General features: G+C 51.4%; 1 protein-coding gene across 1 annotated transcript in view; it reads left to right on the forward strand.

The window, feature by feature from the left end:
• LOC119461848 (serine-protein kinase ATM) overlaps window positions 1-20,341 on the forward strand; it is a 754,892-nt gene extending 734,551 nt beyond the window's left edge. The window contains exon 60 of the mRNA XM_037723219.2: window positions 20,144-20,341. Within this exon, the coding sequence (XP_037579147.2) occupies window positions 20,144-20,341 (198 nt within the window). The remainder of the gene's footprint in view (window positions 1-20,143) is intronic.
• Window positions 20,342-23,326: the final 2,985 nt, after the last annotated feature.

Genomic DNA, 23,326 nt, shown 5'->3' on the forward strand with positions numbered 1-23,326 from the left:
TGTTACTTTTTTATTTATACAACTGATAAAGCTTTATTACAAAAATGATCGGCCCCCAGCCACGCACATGTATGGAATTATTCATTACATGTTCTCGCTGTACACAAACAGGTTAAACGCGGATCTAAAAAAAAAACACCTAATCAAAAACAGATTCTTGAAAATTAAACTTTATTAAAACACAAGTAACGAGTAGGCAAAAAATGACTAACGAGTAGGCACAAAATGACTAGTAGGCACAGTGCCACAATTATAATTAAAAACAATAAAACTGATTAGTAAGAGGTAGTATCGCATACTAATTAATGACCGAAAGTGCATGGCCTGCTTGCCAGCACCTGCTTCTGGGGCCACCGGATTCAAGATAGAAAGCCAGTACTTTCTAGCTGCATTGAAAAATATATGGTAAAATAAATTCCACGCAAGCAGAATCCAGAGATGAAATGTTCATCTTGATAGGCAACTTTGGTCAGGCAGCTTCTCAGATCACAAAAGTGCCAATAACATAATGCTGCCAGAGACTTAGAGATAGGCATTGCAAATGAGAAATATCCCTGACACTTGAAGAGGAACGCTGGAAACCAAGCGATACAAACATGTGTGAAAATTAACCATCAAAACATTGCCTCCAGAACATTCCCTTAAGCGCTCCGCAAGGCGAACGAACGTACCACAAATAGCAGTCAGAAGCACAGCTCTAAATTTCAGCACGCAACTGTACAGTTCTGCCTAGTATATACGTACAGTATTTGGGCCATGGTCAACCGCACAAAAGTCGAAAAGACACAAATAAAGCACACGCTGCTCGCGCCCGGAACATTGCTGCGAACTTGCATCGAGGCGCGTGTCTGAATTGATATCAGTGGCGATGCGAAGTCAAAGCTATTGCGAGTTCAAGCTTCTTTTTTTCTTTATAAACTGTCGTAATACATCAGCAAGTTAAAGGTTACGTATTTTCAACAGTGTACTAATAGATATAACTGAAAAATAAATCATCTTTGTATGAGAAAGAAAATGACGTAACCGAGACCGAAAGCATAGCGAAAAAATGGCGAAAGTATTGGCTTTTGCGCGCGGTGTCCGGCAGCAACGTTACTAGACCTCCAGCAGTGCGTGCAAAGGTCGTGCTAAATTGCAAAATAATTAATTTAATGCTTTTGCTCTCCTAGCTTCCCATTGTTAGGCATTAGAGACAATTTGCTTGTATTTCTGCGGCATAGTGCGTGCATCGACTCATAACGCACAATGTACGATCAATGCACGAGAGCTTTGAATGTGCAAGAGATGTCCAAATCATAAGGACATTCGACGTCCTCTGGATGACCCTTGACTGCCACGTACTAGTCGAACATAATATAGATGTAAACTGGACGTCGTTAAATGTGTTGGATATTTGGTCTTTTGTGGTACATACAATGGATATTTGTGGTTCACTGGGTGAAGTGTAACCCCAGGCCCGTCAGTCTTGCCAAGAGGCAGGTGATGGTTTGCTGGACGAGATGCTATCGGCCGACATTATCCGCCGCTCGTACAGCGCCTGGGCGTCTCCAATTGTGTTGGTGCCTAAGAAAGATGGCAGTCATCGCCTGTGCGTAGACTACCGCCGTCTGCACGGAGTGACTCGTAAGGATGCCTATCCGCTTCCTACGATTAGCTCCATTGTAGGAACCCTGGGCAGTGCGAGGTACTTCGCTACGTTGGATGCCTCGAAAGGGTACCTACAGGTCCGGATGGATGCGCGTGACCGGTCCAAGACCACGTTCACGTCCCACAGAGGGTTGTTTGAGTTTACTCGTATGCCCTTTGGTCTATGCAACGGTCCTGCGACCTTTCAGAGACTGATGGACCGCGTCCTCGGGGAAGCAAAGTGGTCATACTGCATGTGCTACCTCGACGACATCGTGATTTACTCACGAACCTTCGAAGAACACTTGGCCCATGTTGCCGATGTGCTCGAGAGGGTGCGGGCCGCCGGGATGACTTTGAATCCTGCGAAAGCCCAACTAGCGCAAACCCGAGTTCAGTTACTGGGGTTTACGCTGGGCGAAGGCTCCATTGAGCCGGACCGGGAGAAACTTCGGGCAATCCTCGATTTCCCCGCGCCCAAGGACGTACGTGGCCTTCGCCGTTTTTTGGGAATGGCCAACTTTTACCGATCGTTCATCCCGTCCTGTGCCCGAGTGCAGGCACCCTTGAGCAAGCTCTTGGGTAAGTCGGCCGAGTGGCAATGGGGACCTGAGCAGCAGCAGGCTTTTCGCCAACTGTCTAGCACCATTGCGGAGACAGCGCAGCTCAGACGATGGCGTGTTGCAGCCGCTGGCCTTTGCCAGCCACTCCTTGATACCGGCTGACCAGACCGTTCGTTGTCCAGACCGACGCGAGCGATCTGGGTTTAGGAGCAGTCCTCCTACAGGAATACGATGGCGTGTTGCAGCCGTTGGCCTTTGCCAGCCGCTCCTTGATACCGGCTGAGAGGAATTATTCCGTGACGGAGAAGGAGTGCCTCGCTATTGTGTTTGCACTACGTAAATTCGATGTCTACCTTGGTGGTACGAAATTCGTAGTGCAAACGGACCACAGTGCGCTAAGCTGGCTGATGCGGCTCCGTGAACTTGCGGGCCGGCTGGCGCGCTGGGCTCTCCTGATACAGCATTATGACTTTTCTGTGCAGTATCGAAAGGGGAGCACTAACGTGGTAGCTGACGCGCTATCTCGTGCCCCATTGTCCACCCAGAGCTTTTGTCCAGGTGCAACAGCCGCTGCCAGTACCTTAGCGCCAGCTAGCGTCGGGGGCGAAACGAGCGGAGAGAGAGGCGAGTCCGCAAGCGGGCAAACCTGTTTCTCCGCGCTCCAGGCAAGCAGCGCGCCGGAAAGCGTGCGTGCGGGGGAGCTTCTCGAAAGCGAACCCAGGACGCCGATGGCTGCAGTCCTGAGTGGGAACGAGACCAACCTCCCCTTTGGGAGAATTGGAATCGCTTTCAGCAGGCAAGAGCTACTGAAGGCCCAGCAAATTGATCCGTTTTGTCGCGGAGTGAGCGCTCCGTCTCAGGGAGACGGCCGCTCACTACCCACTACCGTCTCCGTCTCGGCGCTCCGTCTCCCTGAGACGGAGCACCGAGACGCTGCTAGTAGTGCGGCGGGCGCAGGGGGGCCGGAAACAGCGTGTGTCGCTGAGTCCCCCGCGGATTTATATTTGCTGGATCATGATGGGCTCCTGCTGAAATACATAGCCACCGATGATGACGCTGTGGACCCGTTTAAGGTGGTTATCCCCAAAAGTCTGAGAAGCGCACTGTTGCGATGTTGTCATGACGAACCCTTGGCCGGTCATTTGAGTGGCTCTAAAGTTTTTGCGAAACTAAGCCAAACTGTGACCTGGCCTGGCATAAAGCGTGACATTTTTCGCTATTGCCGTTCCTGCCACGTCTGTCAAATGGTGAAACCAAGGGGTGGCAAGCCGCCCGGGCTGATGAAACCAATCGACAGTGAGCGTCCGTGGCAAGTGGCCACCTGCGATCTTATGGGGCCGTTCCCCAGGAGTAAGCAGGGGTTCACACACCTGATGGTAGTTGTTGATCATTTTTCTAAATGGGTGGAACTGTTTCCGCTTCGTAAAGTGACAGCGCGAGCGGTGCTGGAAAGGCTACAGGAAGTATTTTGTCGGTTCGGCTTTCCGAAAAGACTGATTACGGACAATGCGTCCTATTTCACCGCTCGGGTGTTTGGTGCTACGTGCCGTTCCCTGGGAATTAATCACTGCACCACTTCGCCCTACCATCCCCAGTCCAATTTGACGGAGAGACTCAATAGAACTCTTAAACCAATGTTTGCGGCCTTTGCCGAACGTCAAAAGGATTGGGCAGACCACTTGAGTGAGCTCGCGTTCGCAGTCCGAACCTCCGAGAATCGCTCAACTGGTTTCTCTCCCGCCTTTCTCAATTTTGGAAGGGAGTTGGCTAATCCGGTGACCAGTGTCATGCAATGCCAGCTCGGGGACGAGGAGGCGCCGGCAGACTGTTCTGCTTACGCTTCAGCACTTCGGGACAGGCTTTGTCGGGCTCTCTGTAGAGCAAGGCAGAGTTTGGCGTCGGCCAGGGCCCAGCAGAAGGCTCAATACGACCGGAAGCATCGCATGTTTCATTTAAGGTAGGTGATGTCGTCCTGAAGCGCAACCACGCTCTTAGCGATGCGAACAAGGGGTTCTCACCCTCGCTCGCTCCTAAGTGGCTTGGTCCGTACCGAGTAGAGAAAGTTTGGTCTCCGCTTGCGTACTTGCTGAAGGATTCCCCTTCGGGAAAACTCAGCCGTGCCCATATCGCCGACCTGAAGGCCTTTGCGTCACGGTCCGACGAGCTCGCGCCAGTGCCCAGTGGCATTGCGCGCAAGCAACGAGGCATGCCCGGGGCAACGGACCGCATTCGGACCACGCACCGGTACAATCTGAGGAAGCGGTCACCTGTGTGATTTCGCGCCGGACGACGGACTTTTCCGCAACCGAAGGCCCTCAGTAAAATGCGTAGCCTCAGTGGGCTAGATTCTTTGCGGCCAGTGCACGAAAAGAAGCTAGTCCCAGCCCAGCGTATTGCAAGTGTGTTTATGTAGTGTTTTAACAGTGTGCATTTTTTTCCCATTTTTTTTAAGTACGCACGCTGAGTGTATTTATGTTTTTTTTTTTTTGAAAGTGTGTTTAATTTTCCCGTGTACAGCCTTATAGTTTAATTCATTACGTGTTTTTTTTTTCTTCTTGTACGTAGACAGTGAAGATTTTTGTTTTTCTTGTTCTTTTCTTTTTCCTTTTTTTTTTCTTTGCCGAGAAGGGTGTTATTGATTTGCGGGGTCGTCAGGCGCGGTGGTGGACAATGGTCCTATTGACTCGTCGGTGTGAGGGGGACGAAGGACGCTTTGCGCCTTCTATGGCGCGGCGCGTTGTGGACGGCGATGAGCATTGCGGTGTTTGGGAGTGTTGCGCAGCTTGGAGAAATCAGCAAGGAGTGTGTGCGTACGTGTGTGTGTGCGCGTGCGTGCGTGGTGCCTGTTGCTCTTCGAAGCAACCAGAAGTCGCACCAACTGCAGCATCGGATCGTCGTGGACACTGAAGGTGGAAGGGGTCACTGACCCTCTGACGACAGACCGAGAGCCCGGCTCTCTGCGGTCGCCGCCGCTGTGCAAACGCCTGTCAGCCACGGTTGTGGCTGCCCCTTTCATCTTGGCTCCGGCGGCGTGGCCAGCTGACCCGGCAGTGTCCTGCCCCATCCGGCTGGAGTTTGGGACCGCCACCACCACGAAAGCAACAACTCCGATCTACCAACGGAGAGCCCGTTCCTGCTATCAAGACTGCCCTCGAGACTCCTACGTCTTCGGCCACCGCCCCTAGCCACAGAACTTTACGCGCCGTTTCCCCTTCGCACCTTGGACACTGTCCCGCGCCAGCGGCCGACTTTTTTTGTTAATATTTCTTCCCCCTCGCGGCAATTTTTTTTTTTGTATTATAGAGCGTAGCAGTTTTGTTTTTGTTATTTTTCCCACGATCCTTGTATATAATTATAATTATTATTATTGTAGTGCATGAAAGTGTTTTTTTTATATGTCGGAATGCGGTGTTTTAAGAGTACTTGCTGGGCTGAGGTTAGCATTTAGCTTGTGCATGAAAGACTCAATTGTCTTTGATGCATAAGTCCCTACTAGCTGTTTCGCCAGGCTGGTAGGGGGGCATTTAATTAAGGACACAGGGTAGGGCAAAATTTTTTAAAAATTCGATTTTTGGTTTTTCACTTATTTGGAATGCTCAGGCCTTCCTCAACAATATCCAGTACCCCACATGTTTTTCCGCATTTTGATTGAGCCAAAAAGACCCGGTTTTCGAAACCAAGTGACGAGCGGCCACGCCCCCTTTTTTCACCTAGCAAAACCTAGAAATCGCTCATGCTTCTTCGAAACGTAAATTTTGTGGAAATCACGAAAGAAGAGTGCATTGGGCACGTACAAAAGAGAGTGGGTGCCAGGCTAAGAAAGTTGAAGAAAGCAAGGGCACAAAGCTATCTGATGGCAAAGGTCTGTCAGGAGGGGGGCGGTTGACTGACACTTGCATTGACAAAAGACAAACCTATTATGGCTTAGCCATAAGAAGAAACACTGGAGACTTGGAAAGCATGCGGAAAGCTGTTTGGGCAACATATTTTCACATGTTGGCTACGGATATCGACCCAAGTCACCGGCTCTGCCCAAAAGATGCCGGCACTTGGTGTGCATGCAACAAGGCTCAATTGACACAGGAGCCTTTTGTGCACAAAGAATACTTGCCTGCACCAGTCCTTCATGCTATTAAGCCAATATTCCAACAGTTCTACCCAGACCTGCTGAAAAAGTGCTTACACGGCAAGACACAAATTGCTAATGAGTCATTTAACCATGTCGTGTGGGAGCGCGCACCGAAAATGTGTTCCTCGGAATGGAGATGCGCAAAACTGCCACCTTTGATGCTGTGCTCATGTTCAATGTAGGTTGGATGGCAAGAGTTAACGTCCTGAAGGCATTTGGCATATCACCAGTGCGTAACACTGTGATGTGGTTGGGTGAAGTGGACCGTTATCGACTGTATTTTGCCAAGAGAGAAGCCGAACACATGACAGAACAAGCCAGGGAAACAAGAAAACAAGCAGAGAAGCGAAACGCTGTCTCTGGCAATGACTATGTGGCTGGTGGCTATTAGGCAAATGGTTCAGTGCATCTTGTTTTTGAAAGAAAATGAAGTGAACATGTTTTTTGTCTTTGACCCTCATTATCTCGAAATAATTTTTTTTGTTACATTTGCCCCATTTTTATAAACACTTCAAATGACAGCACGTTGATTTTTAGCCAGCGTAAAGTAGACACCTATGCACAGCTACTGAACTGGAATGGTACACATGCACTCAACAGTTAATTTTCTCTGAATTGTATTCTTTGGAAAAAACAACAAAAACAGGCTGTGTTAGTAAAAAAATTGCGAAACTGTTGATCTTTGACAAATAATCTTAGTTCTAGTTCCACTGCAAGAGGACATGATCGTGAATCAAATGAAACAAACCCGAATGCGCTACACGCAGTAGTTGCTGAGAAAATGGGTCTCAAATAAGGCTCAATATACATGGGAGATATAGGGCCTACCCTGTGCCCTTAAGGAGAGGAGGATGTGGGGATTGAGGGTTGCGCCGGCATGATTGCATGATTGCGCGGGCTTCGCCTGCTCTGCCATCCCTCGCCATCGTTCCCCGCTGGCCTCCTTCTCCGCCCATGCCGCCTAACCGGTTCCCGCGGTGGCGCTGCGCACGCGGCGGTTTGCGGTGAGGGCGGGGCGGTGACGTCACTACGCGGCCGGTTGTGGGCTGCTAGCGGCGGAGCGTGGCTCGGGACTTCTCTCCGGGACCAGCGCACGGTACGTTCATGCTTTTCTCTCGTCCGCCGACACCTTTGTGACTAGGACTGGAGCTCGTGCACGGTGCCTTTGCCCGTGCGGGGAGCGCGTACTTTGTGCTGATCCTTTTCCGACGCTAAGCCGACGAGCGGTGCCATTAGTGCTCGCGCGAGGTCGTACCTCGCCGAGCCGCACTTGCCGAAAGCCTAAGCCGAAGGATATTGCCCGTGCTCTCGCGAGTTGACCAATTGGTTATCGCCAGAGCAAGTAGCATTGTTGCCGGGACTTTTCCTAGCGGCGTGTCCCCGCTTGAGCCTGTGCTCTCGCCGCGACGTGCTTATAGGCGCCTGTTATTGTATTTTCGCCCTGGTGCGGGACCCCTTTGGCTCCCCTTCGTGCGGGCGTTTGTGCAGTGCTGGTGGCGACGGTTTCAGTAAACGGTTTCCGTCAACTCAGGGCTTTACTGTGTTTTTGCGTGCGTCGCTCGGTAGCCCCTTGCGGCCTCTGAGCTCGCGCGCGAGCGGTGCTGGAGGCGACGGCTGAAGCGGCCCTGTGGCTCGCTAAGCTCGAACCCGCGGTGGTTGGTCTCCTGTGAGACACCAAGAACCCACAATTTTCAGTAACCAACTTTACTTACCTTCACCTAGCCAAGTCAATTCGTGTTAGGCCTACGAGCCATGCAATCGAAAATTGAATTCGGAATCAGCGGCGTACAATGAATCAATCTTATTACACATGTTAGTTGAGAGAAAGCCGTAACCGCAATCACTTCTTCTAGCTTATGAACTTCACGCGTTACCACAAATCGAGCCCAGTTTTGTGCTAGGTTAGAGCCAAGGAGGTTTAAAAAAAAATCATTGGTGAGGTTTAATTTACGTGCCAAAACCACGATATGATTGGGAGGCATGACGCAGTGGGGGACTCCGGATTAATTTTAGCCACCTCGGGTTCTTTAATGTACACCTAAATCTAAGTACACGGGTGTTCCTGCATTTGGCCTTGAACGAAATGCAGCCGCCGTAGCCGGGAATCAAACCCGCTCGAGCCAGCAGCACGACACCTCACAAGCTAAGCTAACACAGTTGGTGAAATTCATGTGACGTGGTGCACTGATGTCATCGTGGCAAACATGCATGTTTCGATATTAGCAGAGTGAGTATCTGCATCCATGACGTTACGGTCAAACCATCTAGAAGTAAAAGCACCAGGACCCACCTTTGGCTCAGGGTCTTGCTCTCATTCTTTTTTATACGTTCTCACATACATACGTGGCCCACTTCCCCATGTTTGGATTCTCCTCTCTGAGGAGGATCTGATCTTACGTCCAACCTATGGAAGGGAATCTCGAATGTAAGCACGAAGAAAAATTCGTCTAGCAGGAAAAGGAAAATGGAAGTAAAGCTTTGCGCCAGAAACGTGGAGTAGTAGGTCGAAAGCTGTGCCCGGCGCGATACTTCATCCGGAAGACATGGCCATGAACACACTTGAGCGTGTCATGCACCCGTGCTTCCCTTCTTTCATGTCGGTGCCACGATCGCCCAACGGCCCCGACCCTATGTTATGGCTCTCCCTTCCTGATCATAGCCTTGTTAGTACACTGTACTGTGAAAAACCCACTACTCCCAGGTTCATCCCGATGCCCGGGAATCGGGTGCGTAACGGTCAAGCGAGGTGTTATGTTTAAGTGCATCAAAAGATCAAAGCCACCGGCTCAGACAACGGCGCAGAGAGGGAAGGGAAGGCGGAGTTGGGGGGGGGGGGGGGTCATTTCGCGCACGCACAGACGCTCAGCCAGGTAAAACATAGCCTTGGAAATTTGCTTCTACCTGATCAGAGCCACCTCTGGAGCGTGGATTAGGGTGCCACTTATAGCCCAAAAAAACCAAGTCGCAGATTTTCAGTAGCCCAAATATAGCCACATAGCCAACTCGTCCAAGTCGACGCCAAAAATTTTTTCCCGTAGCCCAATTTGGCTCTAAATAGCCAAACCTGGCAACACTGATGCCGAGACCATAGAATGTGAGGGAGGAGGGCGGCAGGGAAGCGGATTTCACCTCGGCAACTCCGCCGCTTCGGTCACTCCCCTCACCCTCCCTCTTAGCTCCCTCACTTTCGACTGTCACCGTGCGCGCGTGCTGCCATGCAGGCACCGCCGCTCCAGCTGGCCCGGCGCCAGCTCCCCGAAGTTTCGTTTTCTGCCGTTATCGGGAAGTGGGTGTTTGCCGGCGTGGGGCAGTTTCATTGGCCGGCCTGGGACAGCGCTGCTGCTTCCCTCTGCACCGTAGCCGCACCGTGCAAGGTCAACACGTGACTAGAAAGTAAAGGAAGCATAAAGGAGAAAGAAGGGTTCACTGCCATTTTCTATGCGTGGCTACTGTAGCGTGGCTGAGACGTCGGCACGTACACTCATGTTCCGGCGCAACGCAGAATCGGCGACCTTCCCATTTGAGAGAGGGTGAAATTTCCGCCGCGCTTTTTTTTTTCTTTTTTGTTATGTTCGCGTGCGACATGGAAGGGTCTCTCCTAAGCTTTTACTCTATGGCGGTGCCGGAGCAATGCCGGTCAGAGGCGCCGCCATGTGATTTGGTTCGACTTAACGAGATTAGACTGTAAATTCAATGCAAACATTCAAGCCGCATTCCTCAACTGTCGCATACGCGTGGCGGCTCGGTGCACATGTTTTGCATATGTGCGGGCCTTAAAATTGTTGCTTTGGTTATTGTGTGGTACCGCTTATAGTGCGGATATTCGAGACTCCGGCGACTTACATTATAAGCGTTCTACACTGTAATTTGATAATGGTATGCCTGTGTTTTGAATTGACTAATCTCATCTATAATGCGCATCTATAACACCCGGTTCGTCACTCGCCTCAATAATGGCTTTCTTCTATGGGGCACTACCTCTGGCACTAATACTAACCATAAATCTGATGTGCACCATCACATAAAATATTAGTGGATGGCATGTGAACAAACAGTTGCTAGCAGCACCCGTTGTCCATTTTGTTCTTTTGTTGCAATGGCATGTGCCTCATGCATGTACAAATTATGGACGACAAATAAAACGTTACTCACTGCCCAGCTTGCTGAACACATTAAGTGTAATGAATGCACTTCCTGCATAATATTGTTACGTTGAGGAAAACAGACAAGGTCAACGAAGAAGAAGAGGACGAAGTGGCAACAGCCTCTCTGTGTTCTCAGCTGCTGTCTATCTCCTGTAAATACATTCTGTAAATAGTTTATACCCGTGACATTTTGGTGAGAGGTGCGGGGTACGCGTATTCGCCACGGAGCTCCGCAGCGGACGTCTCACCCAGCCCGAGAACATGCATTCAGCGGCAGGCACCGCGTCTGCAGCTGCATCGCCGACTACGCAGACCCAGTACGTTGCTCTACCTCAGCCGCAAGACCCCGGCAAGTTCAACGGCCTCAATGGTGTTGACGTAGAAGAATGGTTAAAGATGTACGAGCGCGTCTGCAAGGTGAACAGGTGGGATCCTACCATAATGCTGGCCAATGTCGTGTTCTACCTCGATGGAACACCGCGAACGTGGTATTATACACACGAGGAAGAGCTCACCAGCTGGGAGTTGTTTAAAGAGAAGCTGTCGGATGTTTTTGGCAATCCGACCGGTTGACAGCTAGCCGCCAAGCAACAACTCGCCACGCGTGCCCGAACTACTACCGAGTCGTACGTCTCCTACATTCAGGACGTCGTCGCCCTCTGTCATAAAATCGACACGTCAATGCCAGAGGAGGACAAGGTTGGCCACATTATCAAGGGTATCGCGGACGACGCATTCAACCTTCTGGTCTTCAGAAACTTATCGACCGTCGACGCCATCATGAAGGAATGCCGCCGTTTCGAGCAGGCGAAGAGCCGCCGTATACATAATCAGTTTACACGGCTTCCAAATACTGCAGCGACCTCTTCTTGCACCGACCTAACCGACCAATCTAGCGTGCCACCACCAAGTGAAAACGTGACCCGCATTGTGCGCCGCGAACTCGAAGCTGCGTTTCCTGTCTCGCCTCAACCGACGTCTTGGACCAACACTGCTGAGACGATATCGCTGATTCAATCCGTGGTTCGCCAGGAAATTGCTAATATGGGTCTCCCCAGCGCCTGCTCCTTGAGTCGTCCTGACCCCGGCCCCACCCCTATGCCTGGGTCCTATCGGGGTCCACCCTCCAGTGCCCGTTATCCCTACTGTGCCCGGAATCCATCGGACTGGCGTACACCTGATGACAGGCCGATCTGTTTCTGCTGCGGCCGAATCGGTCACGTTTCCCGTCACTGCCGTAGCCGTTGGTCGTCCCCGCCTCGAAACACGTTCTGGAATACAAGTTCGCCCCGCAGTTCTTCACCCCGTTGCTTCTACGACGCTTCCGACGCCGCTACCTCTCCTCGTCGCTATACTCGCTCGCCCTCGCCTCAACGTCGCCAGCCACGTCCGCCCCAGTTTCACCGCTCGCCCTCGCCGACCTACCCAGGACCATCCCTAGCCGGAAAACTAGGCAATGCGGCACCTCGGGGTAGTGCTGCAATGTCGAATTCGCCGCAAAATCCTCCTTTGACACTGTTTACGAAACATAACCTTCTCGACGTCCACGTTGATGGCACACCCGTCACAGCACTCATAGATACCGGAGCACAGATATCGATTATGACCAGCCGCCTTCGCCGCCATTAAGGAAAATTGTTACGCCTGCCGTTACTCGGGTCGTACGAATCGCCGACGGCAGCATGGTGGCCGTGGTCAGATTGTGTACTGCACGCGTGAGCATTTCCGGCCGCCATACTGTCGTACTTTTCACTGTGCTTGACCAATGCCCCCATGACCTCGACTTCCTAGGCCTCGACTTCCTCTCTACTAGGCCTCGACTTCCTCTCTGCCCATTCAGCGCTCATCGATTGTTCTTAAAGTACTGTGTGTCTTGACCTGCCTCTGCTGGACGACCCTACAACACCTCACGAAATTCGCCTGAAACCGACTGATTTTGTTCCCGTTCCACCACAGGCCTTGCAATACATCGAAATGGCGCCATCTATGCCAGTTCCCGATGGTGATTACATCTCCGCTCCAATAACTGCCATCGTTCTCAGCCATAACGTTACTGTCCCGCATACAATACTGAGAGTCAAAGACAATCGCACCTATCTCCCTGTGGTGAATTTCGGGCTTACGAAGCAAATTCTGCCTAAAGATATTACCCTGGCTACGATCATTGCTTTAGAAGTTCACTGCGTTGAAACTTTTGCCGTCGACACGTCCTGTGAACCTTTCCGGTCTACCAATTGTACTGACCACGACATTACGAAAATGATCGCCCCGGGTCTTCCCCCTGTGGAGGCTGAACAGCTCTGCAGTTTATTGTTTTCGTTCAAGGATATATTTGACCTAAACAACCGTCCCTTAGGCCAAACGTCTCTTGTCAAACACCGTATACATACAGGCGATAATCCTCCCATCCATCGGCGACCCTACCGAGTTTCAGCTTTGGAGCGCCAAGTCATCAAAACGGAAGTGGACAAGATGCTCGCGAAAGACATCATTGAGCCATCGTCAAGTCCCTGGGCGTCACCTGTTGTGCTAGTAAAGAAGAAGGACGGCACATGGAGATTCTGCGTCGACTACCGGCACCTCAACCGCATCACGGCGAAAGATGTCTACCCACTACCTCGTATAGATGACGCCCTTGATTGCCTATACGGGGCACAGTATTTTTCATCCATCGACCTACGGTCCGGATATTGGCAAATCGCTGTGGATGATCTCGATCGTGAAAAGACCGCCTTTATAACGCCTGATGGTCTTTACCACTTCAAAGTTATGCCTTTTGGGCTCTGCAACGCTCCGGCTACCTTTGAGCGTATGATGGACTCATTACTCCAAGGATTCAAGTGGTCGACTTGCCTCTGCTACCTAGATGATGTTATTGTGTTCTCGCCCACTTTCAGCACACACCTTGAGCGCCTTTCAGCTGTACTTGCTGTTTTTCGCAAGACTGGTCTGCAGCTCAACTCGAAGAAATTTAACTTCGGCCACCGTGAAATTACAGTCCTTGGCCATGTCATCAATGCGTCTGGCATCCGACCGGACCCGGAGAAAATTCGCGCCGTGAAAGATTTTCCTGTCCCACAGTCCGAAAAAGATGTCCGCAGTTTCGTGGGCCTTTGCTCCTACTTCCGTCGCTTTGTTAAAGATTTCGCCACCATAGCACACCCTCTGACGGATCTTCTGAAGAAAAATGTGCCGTTTTCATGGGGAGACTCTCAGGCCGCCGCCTTTTCTCGCCTTACCACCATACTCACCACCCCGCCGATTCTAGGACACTTCGATACGTCAGCCCCTACAGAGGTGCGCACCGATGCCAGTGGCCACGGCGTCGGTGTCGTCTTGGCACAAGTTCAGCACGGCCGTGAACGTGTTATCACGTACGCTAGCCGTCTTTTGTCACCTGCGGAGCGGAATTACTCTATTACCGAGCGCGAATGTTTGGCACTTGTGTGGGCAGTAGCTAAATTCCGCCCCTATTTATACGGCAGGCCCTTTTCTGTTGTAACGGACCACCACGCCCTCTGTTGGCTTTCCTCCTTAAAAGATCCCACAGGGAGGCTTGGACGATGGGCTTTGCGGCTACAGGAGTATTCCTATTCTGTGGTGTAAGAGTCTGGTCGCCTACACAATGACGCTGACTGCTTATCCGGTTACCCTGTACCCACGCCCGCCAACGCCGACACGGATGCTTCCGCAAGTGTTCTTTCCATTTCCCAGCTTTTGGACATGGCCCACGGGCAACGCCATGACGCTACCTTGAGGACCCTCATTGACCGAGTACAATCTGCTCCCACTGATCCATCGTTACGGTGGTTCGTCCTCAAAGACGGGATATTGTACCGCCGCAATTTTCACCCTGACGGTCCTCCCCTTCTATTTGTCGTTCCCCAACACCTCCGCTTAACCGTGCTTCAGGAGCTGCATGATGCACCTACTGGCGGACACCTTGGGGTTGCTCGCACTTACGACCGCGTGCGCCACCGCTTCTACTGGCCCGGCCTCCCGCGCTCCGTACGGCGATACGTAGCTGCTTGCAAGTCCTGCCAACATCGGTGTGATGGGAAACGACAAACTCGCCGGTGTTTCCAGTTGGGCCCAGGATCCGTTTAATAATGACACGGCAGACGGGAGCTTGCTACACGAAACACAGACTTTAACAGACACGCTAGCACGATACAGACTATTTACATGCACATGTACGTGGACTAGAGTTCGCGAATCGTTTGTCCTAAATAAACATGTGCCTAGCACTCATGCGTCACCACTCGCCCTACTGCCTCGTCGTTGCGGTGCCCGTGACGGTGGTTGTGCCGGTGGAGCGTCGTTGTGGCTAGGTCGCTGCTGTCGCGCCGCACCTTGTCGCGACGTGGCAGCAGGAAGAAACAGGAGGCCGGTAGAATAAAAGGCCACTGCTGTAGCTGGCCAGTAACGCCTGGCCTGTCACGCCTCGGCCGCTATAACGCCGGGCTCGGTCGGCGGACAGGTAGCTCAGGCGCCCCGGTGGCCAGCAGGAAGCACTGCACCAGGCCGCTGTCACAGCAGGCCGCTGGTAGACAGGAGAGCAGAGCCACGAGCGGGACACGACCAGGTCCGCACGGTAGCAGGACGCCCGGTCGCCAGTCCTCGGGCTCGCTCAGCAGGCTGGTAGCTCAGGCGTCCCGGTCCAAGCAGGAAGCACTGCACCAGGCCGCTATCACAGCAGGCCGCTGGTACACAAGAGAGCAGAGCCACGGGCGGGATCCACGACCAGGTCCGCACGGTAGCAGGACGCCCGGTCGCCAGTCCTCGGGCTCGCTCAGCAGGCTGGTAGCTGGTAGCTCAGGCGTCCCGGTCCAAGCAGGAAGCACTGCACCAGGCCGCTATCACAGCAGGCCGCTGGCGCGCAGGAAGGCCCAGCCACGAACTGGATCCCCGACCAGGTCCGCACGGTAGCTGGACGCTCCGGTCGCCGGTACCCGAGCCTGGAGCCGCCGTTTTTGCGAGCTTGCGTTCGAGGCTGCCGCTCGTTCTCACGTTCTGCGTGCTCTCGTCGCTTCTTCGTTCGTGGCACGTGTCGTCTTCTTCCATTATGATCATCACCAATGCCCTTCTTGGTGCTGCCATACAATCACCAACACTTCAAGTTGGCTTGTCACGCACTTTGTTTTGGCACCGCCACACGCCACTATCCACATCATCACAAGGGCCCCCCACTTAAGATAGTTGCGCGCAACTATTCTAAACAACATAGGAGGAGGGTGCGCATGAGTGCTGGCACGTGCGATCGTTCAAGAAAAGTTCTTGGCTTTCAAACAATTCATGTTTACACACTGATCACAAAACACATGGAGACTTCGGAACACAAGCCAAAGTTCTCACAAGAAAATCGAAAGTTCTAACATAATTCAAAGTTCTAATAAAAAACTGCCGTACTGTGCGCGGCAATCACCATGGCACAAAATAACAGTGTCCAAGAAACACGAAAAATCATTCACATCTTTGTCAGAGTCCAGAAAACAGCGCGCCGGTGCAGGTACAGTGAGTTATGTTACCCGCTCCCAAATTAACCGAACCGCGGATGTCTCAATCCTACTTATCGGTCTTTCATGTGGTAACCGCGCACGCCAAGCAACACCAGATGTGCTGCGTCGTGTGAGGTCAGCCACTCCTAAGCGCCTGGTGTAAGCTTGCACAAAGCGATTGTCTGATAATCCTAATCTTGTTGGGATCTTAGAATCGAAATCAGCTGTTGAATTCCACGAATCCACTTTTTCATGATTCAGTGGAAGATTCCGAACATCTGTCTGCTCGTCTCCGTTCACATTTGAAGGTGAGTGACTACGCGCTTGATTATTACCTACAGGCGATTCATTGATAGACCTTCGGTTCACCTCACATGTTGAATTTATCATCAGCTGTTGAGATAGGCTGCTCACGCTTACATCATGTACCACTGGGGTCATTGACTGGATAGTAGGCATTTCCTTAAAACTCATGGATGAGTCCACTCTCCTAGATTGAGAAAGATTGGCTGGGTGACTCTGCTGGCAATCTCTATCGCTGGTTATACCAGAATACAAAGTTGTGTCTTCTTTTGTGTCATGGAGGACGGGGCTCACATGAACTTGCGTTTGCGGAGCAGTCTCCACGATTGAAGAGCATGGTTCCAACAAACAACCAGTACCTAAAGACTTCATTGATAGTAAGTCACAATTACATTCTTGCGATTTCTCTTTGTGGCTTAGGGCAGTTCTTGCATTAGCTTTTTGGACATTGCGAGCTTCGTGATCATGGAAAGCACATAATGCTTGCTCACGCGTCAAGCAACCTTGAGCCACCTCATCGCCCGTTTTCAAACCTAAAGACTTGGTTGCGGGAGGCGGGGAAAAGAGGGCAATAACCCCATTTTGAGCTTCACCATCGGATGGAGTCATGCTGCCGAAAGTCGTAGCGCTAGTGAGCGCTTCACGAGCTGCGATCTGCAATTTGAGGACGCATAGCTCTTCCTCATGACGCACTCGCTCAGCTTGAAGCTGCACTGCATGGCGAGCTTTTTCCATTTCTCTTTCAACAGCACGCCTCTCGCACTCCAATGACCGCTGATGTTCCACCCAGTCTCTCAACTCCACTTTCTCTAGTCCCATGCTCTCGCCTAGCTCGATTAGTTCTTTTAGATGCATTGCCTTTCTGTCCTTGTTTGCAAGCTTACAACCTGCCTCGTCCTCTCCAGTGGCTACGCGTTCGAAACTCTGGAGATTCGCGGGGAGGTCGTCACGTCGTTCGTCGAACAGTGGCAGTAACTTCTGGGGGTTGAAGCAGGGTTGCTTTGGTGACGATACGGGCGCGGCTGGGGCGGATATCTCGCTCTGCGCTCCTTCTTGAAGCTTGAGCTTCAGCTGCAAGATTTGTCGCTGCCTTTCGTCGGCTAACCGCTGACTTTCTGCTGCTGCTTTGGCTGCCTCTAGCTCAGCTGCTCGTTCGTCCCTCTGCCTAGCCTGTTCTTTTTCAACCCACTCGCGAAGTTCAGCGCAAGTCAAGCCTAACTGTGCTGCAGTGGTGGCTAACTTGTCTAAATCCATATCGGATGTCTAGTGCTGCGTGTATACACCCGAATGCCGGTCTCCGCGTTTGGGATGTTACTGGCGGATCCTGGCATGCTCGCCAGATTGTGATGAGAAACGACAAACTCGCCGGTGTTTCCAGTTGGGCCCAGGATCCGTTTAATAATGACACGGCAGACGGGAGCTTGCTACACGAAACACAGACTTTAACAGACACGCTAGCACGATACAGACTATTTACATGCACATGTACGTGGACTAGAGTTCGCGAATCGTTTGTCCTAAATAAACATGTGCCTAGCACTCATGCGTCACCACTCGCCCTACTGCCTCGTCGTTGCGGTGCCCGTGACGGTGGTTGTGCCGGTGGAGCGTCGTTGTGGCTAGGTCGCTGCTGTCGCGCCGCACCTTGTCGCGACGTGGCAGCAGGAAGAAACAGGAGGCCGGTAGAATAAAAGGCCACTGCTGTAGCTGGCCAGTAACGCCTGGCCTGTCACGCCTCGGCCGCTATAACGCCGGGCTCGGTCGGCGGACAGGTAGCTCAGGCGCCCCGGTGGCCAGCAGGAAGCACTGCACCAGGCCGCTGTCACAGCAGGCCGCTGGTAGACAGGAGAGCAGAGCCACGAGCGGGACACGACCAGGTCCGCACGGTAGCAGGACGCCCGGTCGCCAGTCCTCGGGCTCGCTCAGCAGGCTGGTAGCTCAGGCGTCCCGGTCCAAGCAGGAAGCACTGCACCAGGCCGCTATCACAGCAGGCCGCTGGTACACAAGAGAGCAGAGCCACGGGCGGGATCCACGACCAGGTCCGCACGGTAGCAGGACGCCCGGTCGCCAGTCCTCGGGCTCGCTCAGCAGGCTGGTAGCTGGTAGCTCAGGCGTCCCGGTCCAAGCAGGAAGCACTGCACCAGGCCGCTATCACAGCAGGCCGCTGGCGCGCAGGAAGGCCCAGCCACGAACTGGATCCCCGACCAGGTCCGCACGGTAGCTGGACGCCCGGTCGCCGTACCCGAGCCTGGAGCCGCCGTTTTTGCGAGCTTGCGTTCGAGGCTGCCGCTCGTTCTCACGTTCTGCGTGCTCTCGTCGCTTCTTCGTTCGTGGCACGTGTCGTCTTCTTCCATTATGATCATCACCAATGCCCTTCTTGGTGCTGCCATACAATCACCAACACTTCAAGTTGGCTTGTCACGCACTTTGTTTTGGCACCGCCACACGCCACTATCCACATCATCACAATCGGAAAAAGCCAGCAGTGCTTCCTGCCGGGTACTTACAGCCGATCGAGATTCCAACTGAGCCATTTTTCCGCGTGGGTTTGGATCTCCTTGGCCCTTTTCCTGAGTCCAGCTCCGGCAACAGGTGGATCGCTGTGGCTACTGATTACGCGACGCGCTACGCCATCACTCGAGCGCTTCCCACGAGCTGCGCAACTGACGTGGCCGATTTCCTACTCCGGCTTATCATTTTATTCTATGGCGCCCCGCGACAGCTCCTTACCGACCGTGGCCGCACTTTCCTCTCCCAAGTCATCGCCGATATCCTACGCTCCTGTTCTACCAAGCACAAACTCGCTACGTCCTATTATCCCCAGACCAACGGCCTTACTGAGCGACTTAATCGGACCATCACAGACATGCTATCGAAATACGTCTCACCCGACCACAAGGACTGGGATATTGCGCTACCCTATGTCACGTTCGCCTATAATTCGTCACGCCACGATACTGCTGGGTATCTTTACTTGCTCTTCGGTCGTGACCCTGTATTGCCATTGGATGCTTCGCTCCCCTTGGTACGGAACTCACAGACCGAGTATGCCCGCGATGCCATCGCCCACGCTGACCATGCGCGCCAGCTTGCCCGTACTCGTTTGTTGGCATCGCAGGAAACTCAAAAGCACACTTACAATTGCCGCCATCGTGAGACATACTTTGCACCAGGCTCTCTCGTACTCCTTTGGTCCCCTTGCCGACGTGTGGGGCTCTCTGAGAAACTCCTTCCGTGCTACAAAGGTCCTTACCGCGTTCTACGTCTAGTGACCAATGTCACCTATGCGATCATCCCAGTGACATCCGTCGTGCCAACCGGTTCCACATCACCCGACATCGTACACGTCTCTCGGCTTAAGCCCTATTATGCCCTTCCCGATGGCCCCATCTGAAGCACCGGGACGGTGCTTTTTCCGCCGGGGGTTGTGTTACGGTGAGGAAAACAGACAAGGTCGACGAAGGAGAAGAGGACGAAGTGGCAACAGCCTCTCTGTGTTCTCAGCTGCTGTCTATCTCCTGTAAATACATTCTGTAAATAGTTTATACCCGTGAAAATATTTACACACTCAAGTAATAGATAATAGAGCCTTCCTCAGGTGAGCCTGGTTTTGGCCAAATTTATTGTGTTCGAACTATTATTTGCTGTGCTTGAACCCCATTGTCACGACAACATTGTTGAACTTTTTTTTCTAATCACTTTTAAAAATAACTGGCTCATGTATTTTTCTTGTTGTAGTTGCTGCAGATGTCTAATTTTCTATCATTTTTGCTATGTATGTATGATGAGCACAAAAGAAGGGCCCACCCACATGCATTATGCAGACATGAGCATATGCATAATAAACACTAGGAAACTGTGTTGCATCTCTGTGTGCAGGAGGTGCACAAAGGTTCCCCAGAGGAGCGCCTGCACGTCTACCAAGAAGTGTGCAGCCACTTCCACCCAGTGTTCCGGTATTTTTTTTTCGAGCAATTCCCAGAGCCCAGCCGTTGGTTTGAGCGACGCCGGGCATACATCCACAGTGTGGCCACAGGATCCATAGGCAAGCATACTTGTTTAATTGCTAGCAGCTGATATCCTACAGAACAGCATATTTTGTGTCTGTGTGTTGCCTGACAGAACGAAGGGAAACTGGTGGGCCCAATTTTTCTTATGAAGCGAAAGGAACAACCTACAAGATGCCATTCTATTCATTAAAAAAAAGAGCACCGCTTTCTTATCGTAATCATTCATTCGTAGGAGAAGTCGCAGCAGTAGCCGCAGTCGTCTTTTTGCTTTTTTATGCACGTGTTCAGACGTGATCTTTGGTGTGTTTGTCCCAAGCATCTCACCCCACAAAAGAAACACCAGCGATGTGCTTCAAGGTGTTTACAACGTCGCATAAAAGTTATTCAGAGTGACCCACTGATGCTGCCGGCCCAAGTGAGTGAACATTGTGAGAGTGTGTCGAAGAACGAGTGAAATGTAATAAATGCACCTAAGGGGAGCAGTGCAGTTGAACGAGCTTGTAAGAAAATTTAAGTACGAAGAGAATTCCTTTGTTAAAACCAATAATTGTTATATAACTGGGTTGCACGAAAAAACAACAGCCATTCAAACATTTTAATTAACCCTTTGTGGTCCGAAACTTTTACCTGCTTTCTGGCTGTCCTGGTCCGAAACTATTTTGCCAGTGTGTGGCGCCGCAAAGAAAAACACAAACTGTAGAAGAGAAACTAAAAGGATATTTATTTTTTCTCTTGCATTCTGCAGGCAACTCCTCTACTGATATTTGAGCAGCATGTGATACCGCTCGAAGCATTTTTCTGGGTGCAGTCCAGGGTTGTTACTGCAGGTTTTGCAGAAAAACACAGTTTCCCTCCTGCCTCCATTTGTTTTTCGATCGCTAAAAACAGCACAGGCTTTGCTATTTCAGCCTGGGAGCTTGTAGATGAAAGAGCTCCTCCCATCTAGCCTTTCCTCGAACTCCTTCCGCGCAGACGGGACCCCGATTTTTGGCTCTAACCCTTACGTCCCCCACCAGCTGTTGGAAGAGGATGCGGCGGTACTGTAGGTGTCGCTGTTCTCTCTCAGCATGATTCTGCAGCTGTGTGCGCCTCAAAATAAAGCTATTGACTATGGAAACCTCTAGAAGCCAGAAAAAAGTTTTCGCCACCATTTCATTGTCTTTCGACAAAATGTCTCCACCGCCGTCGCTTTGTCACTCGCTTCTGTCGAATCACTGTCATCACTATCTGATGGAGGCACGTAATTCTCTTCCTCACTGAAGTCACTAAATGCACCACCGTAAAACGCACGCGGTGAAAAAGAGGTCATGCTTCTCAGCGAAACGCGCGAACGTGCGGTTCCGCGCGCAAGTGAGAACGCTCTGGAATCCAGAAGCCGTGATGAGCATTGTGCTGCACCCTAGTGCAAAAAGAAGTAAACTTCAACAAACAAACTTTACTTATCCCTCAAGGGATGGTGCATCATGTAACAAAGAATGCGCACAAATCGCAGTGAGAAAAACCACGAAATTTAACCCCCGAACACCCTTGTCGAGCAGTGCCCGACGGCCGCGTTGCGCTGTCGGGCATTGCCCGACAACGGACCGCAAAGGGTTAAGCAGAAAGAGGTACAGTTGAGCCCACTTGTAGCATTACAGGTTTTAACAGCAGCTGCTGTACTTTTGTGTTTTGTGGTGAAATAAACCGCTTGCTAGTACAGTGTTTCCATTATTGGCTATGGCAATTAAATCTGGCTACTGGGTGTCAGTGCTGAGAAGAAAAGGAGCGCAGAATCGAGGAAATGAATCAAAACTCGAGCCGCTTTGCCACACCTGCCTTTGTGCACCCCACACAGCATGCCTTTGTTGCCCATCTGCCTTTTGCCCCTCTGATGTGGCGAAACGGTGGAAGGCCGATGATGCAAGTGTTTCCATACGCAATGCAAAGGCGAGCGTGGCAAAGCAGTGAGAGTTCTCTCTTTTCGAGGCAGTGCAATGGAGGTGTGCTGCCTTGGCGGTCAATGGGCCACTTTGTGCCGCAGGGGTGTGGCGCAAAGGCGGGTGTGACGAAGCGACTTGCATTTCTTTCTGTAAAAAATAATTTTATGTTCTTTTTTCTTTTGGTACACACACCCAGTAGCCAGATTTAATTGTTATAACCAATAATGTGGCATCATTGGAGCATTGTAGTAGGCGGATTATTTAAAAGAATAGTCAAATAAGAGGGGTCAAAGTTAAAAGAACAGACTTTAAAAGAGGCACAACTGAGTAGAATTGTGGCGAGTCCTAGTGAGCCTGGCTGAATCAAATTTTGGTGAATCTGAGTGCCAGTGAGCCCGGCTGAGGTGAATTTTGGGGAGTCTGAGTCCGAGTGATCCCTAACCAAAATATACATTTCGTGAGTGAGTCTAGTGAGTTCCTTCGATTTTGACGAGCTATGATTATGATATATGCTTTAATAAAAGCACAAGTGAAACATTACGAACAATTAATTATTTCGATCGCACAGAGGACTTTTCGAAGCTTATATTACCGTGTGTGATCAGTATGACATTTTCAAAAGCAGTCTTGGGAGCCTGAGTGACATGCTTGCCACAAGGAGCACACCCACAAAAGGTAAAAGAAACACCCACGCAACGACCCCGGTGGCACTCTAAAGTGATTCATTTCAGGCGCAAAGAGATGTGTGCGTTTCTTTTGCCTTTTGTGTCGGCAATCATGTCACTAAGCAAGAACCAACTAGGCCAAGAGCTAGTTCTTGTGAGCCTGTTACATCTTTGTATTGGCCACAAGACACTTAGCGAACACTGGCCGAACCACACTGTGTGGATCACTCACCTTGTTGTCTGCTAACCGCGATGTGTTTACATACGAGTCCTCAAAAGACTGCTTGTTCCGTTGGTGTAGCACAGTCGCAAAAGCTGGTCCTGTGCTTCTGGCTGTCCTCTGTAATAACATCCCTGATTGCTTGTGGTGAGCGTGTGATCAGCGCACCCTTCGTTTGCCACAACCATTCAATTCTGTTGTCGCTTTGTGTTTCAAGCACATCACAAAATACAGTTGACACCATTTTA

The sequence above is a fragment of the Dermacentor silvarum genome, chromosome 8 (assembly GCF_013339745.2).
Source record: "Dermacentor silvarum isolate Dsil-2018 chromosome 8, BIME_Dsil_1.4, whole genome shotgun sequence".
In the NCBI taxonomy this organism is placed as follows: Eukaryota; Metazoa; Arthropoda; class Arachnida; order Ixodida; family Ixodidae; genus Dermacentor; species Dermacentor silvarum.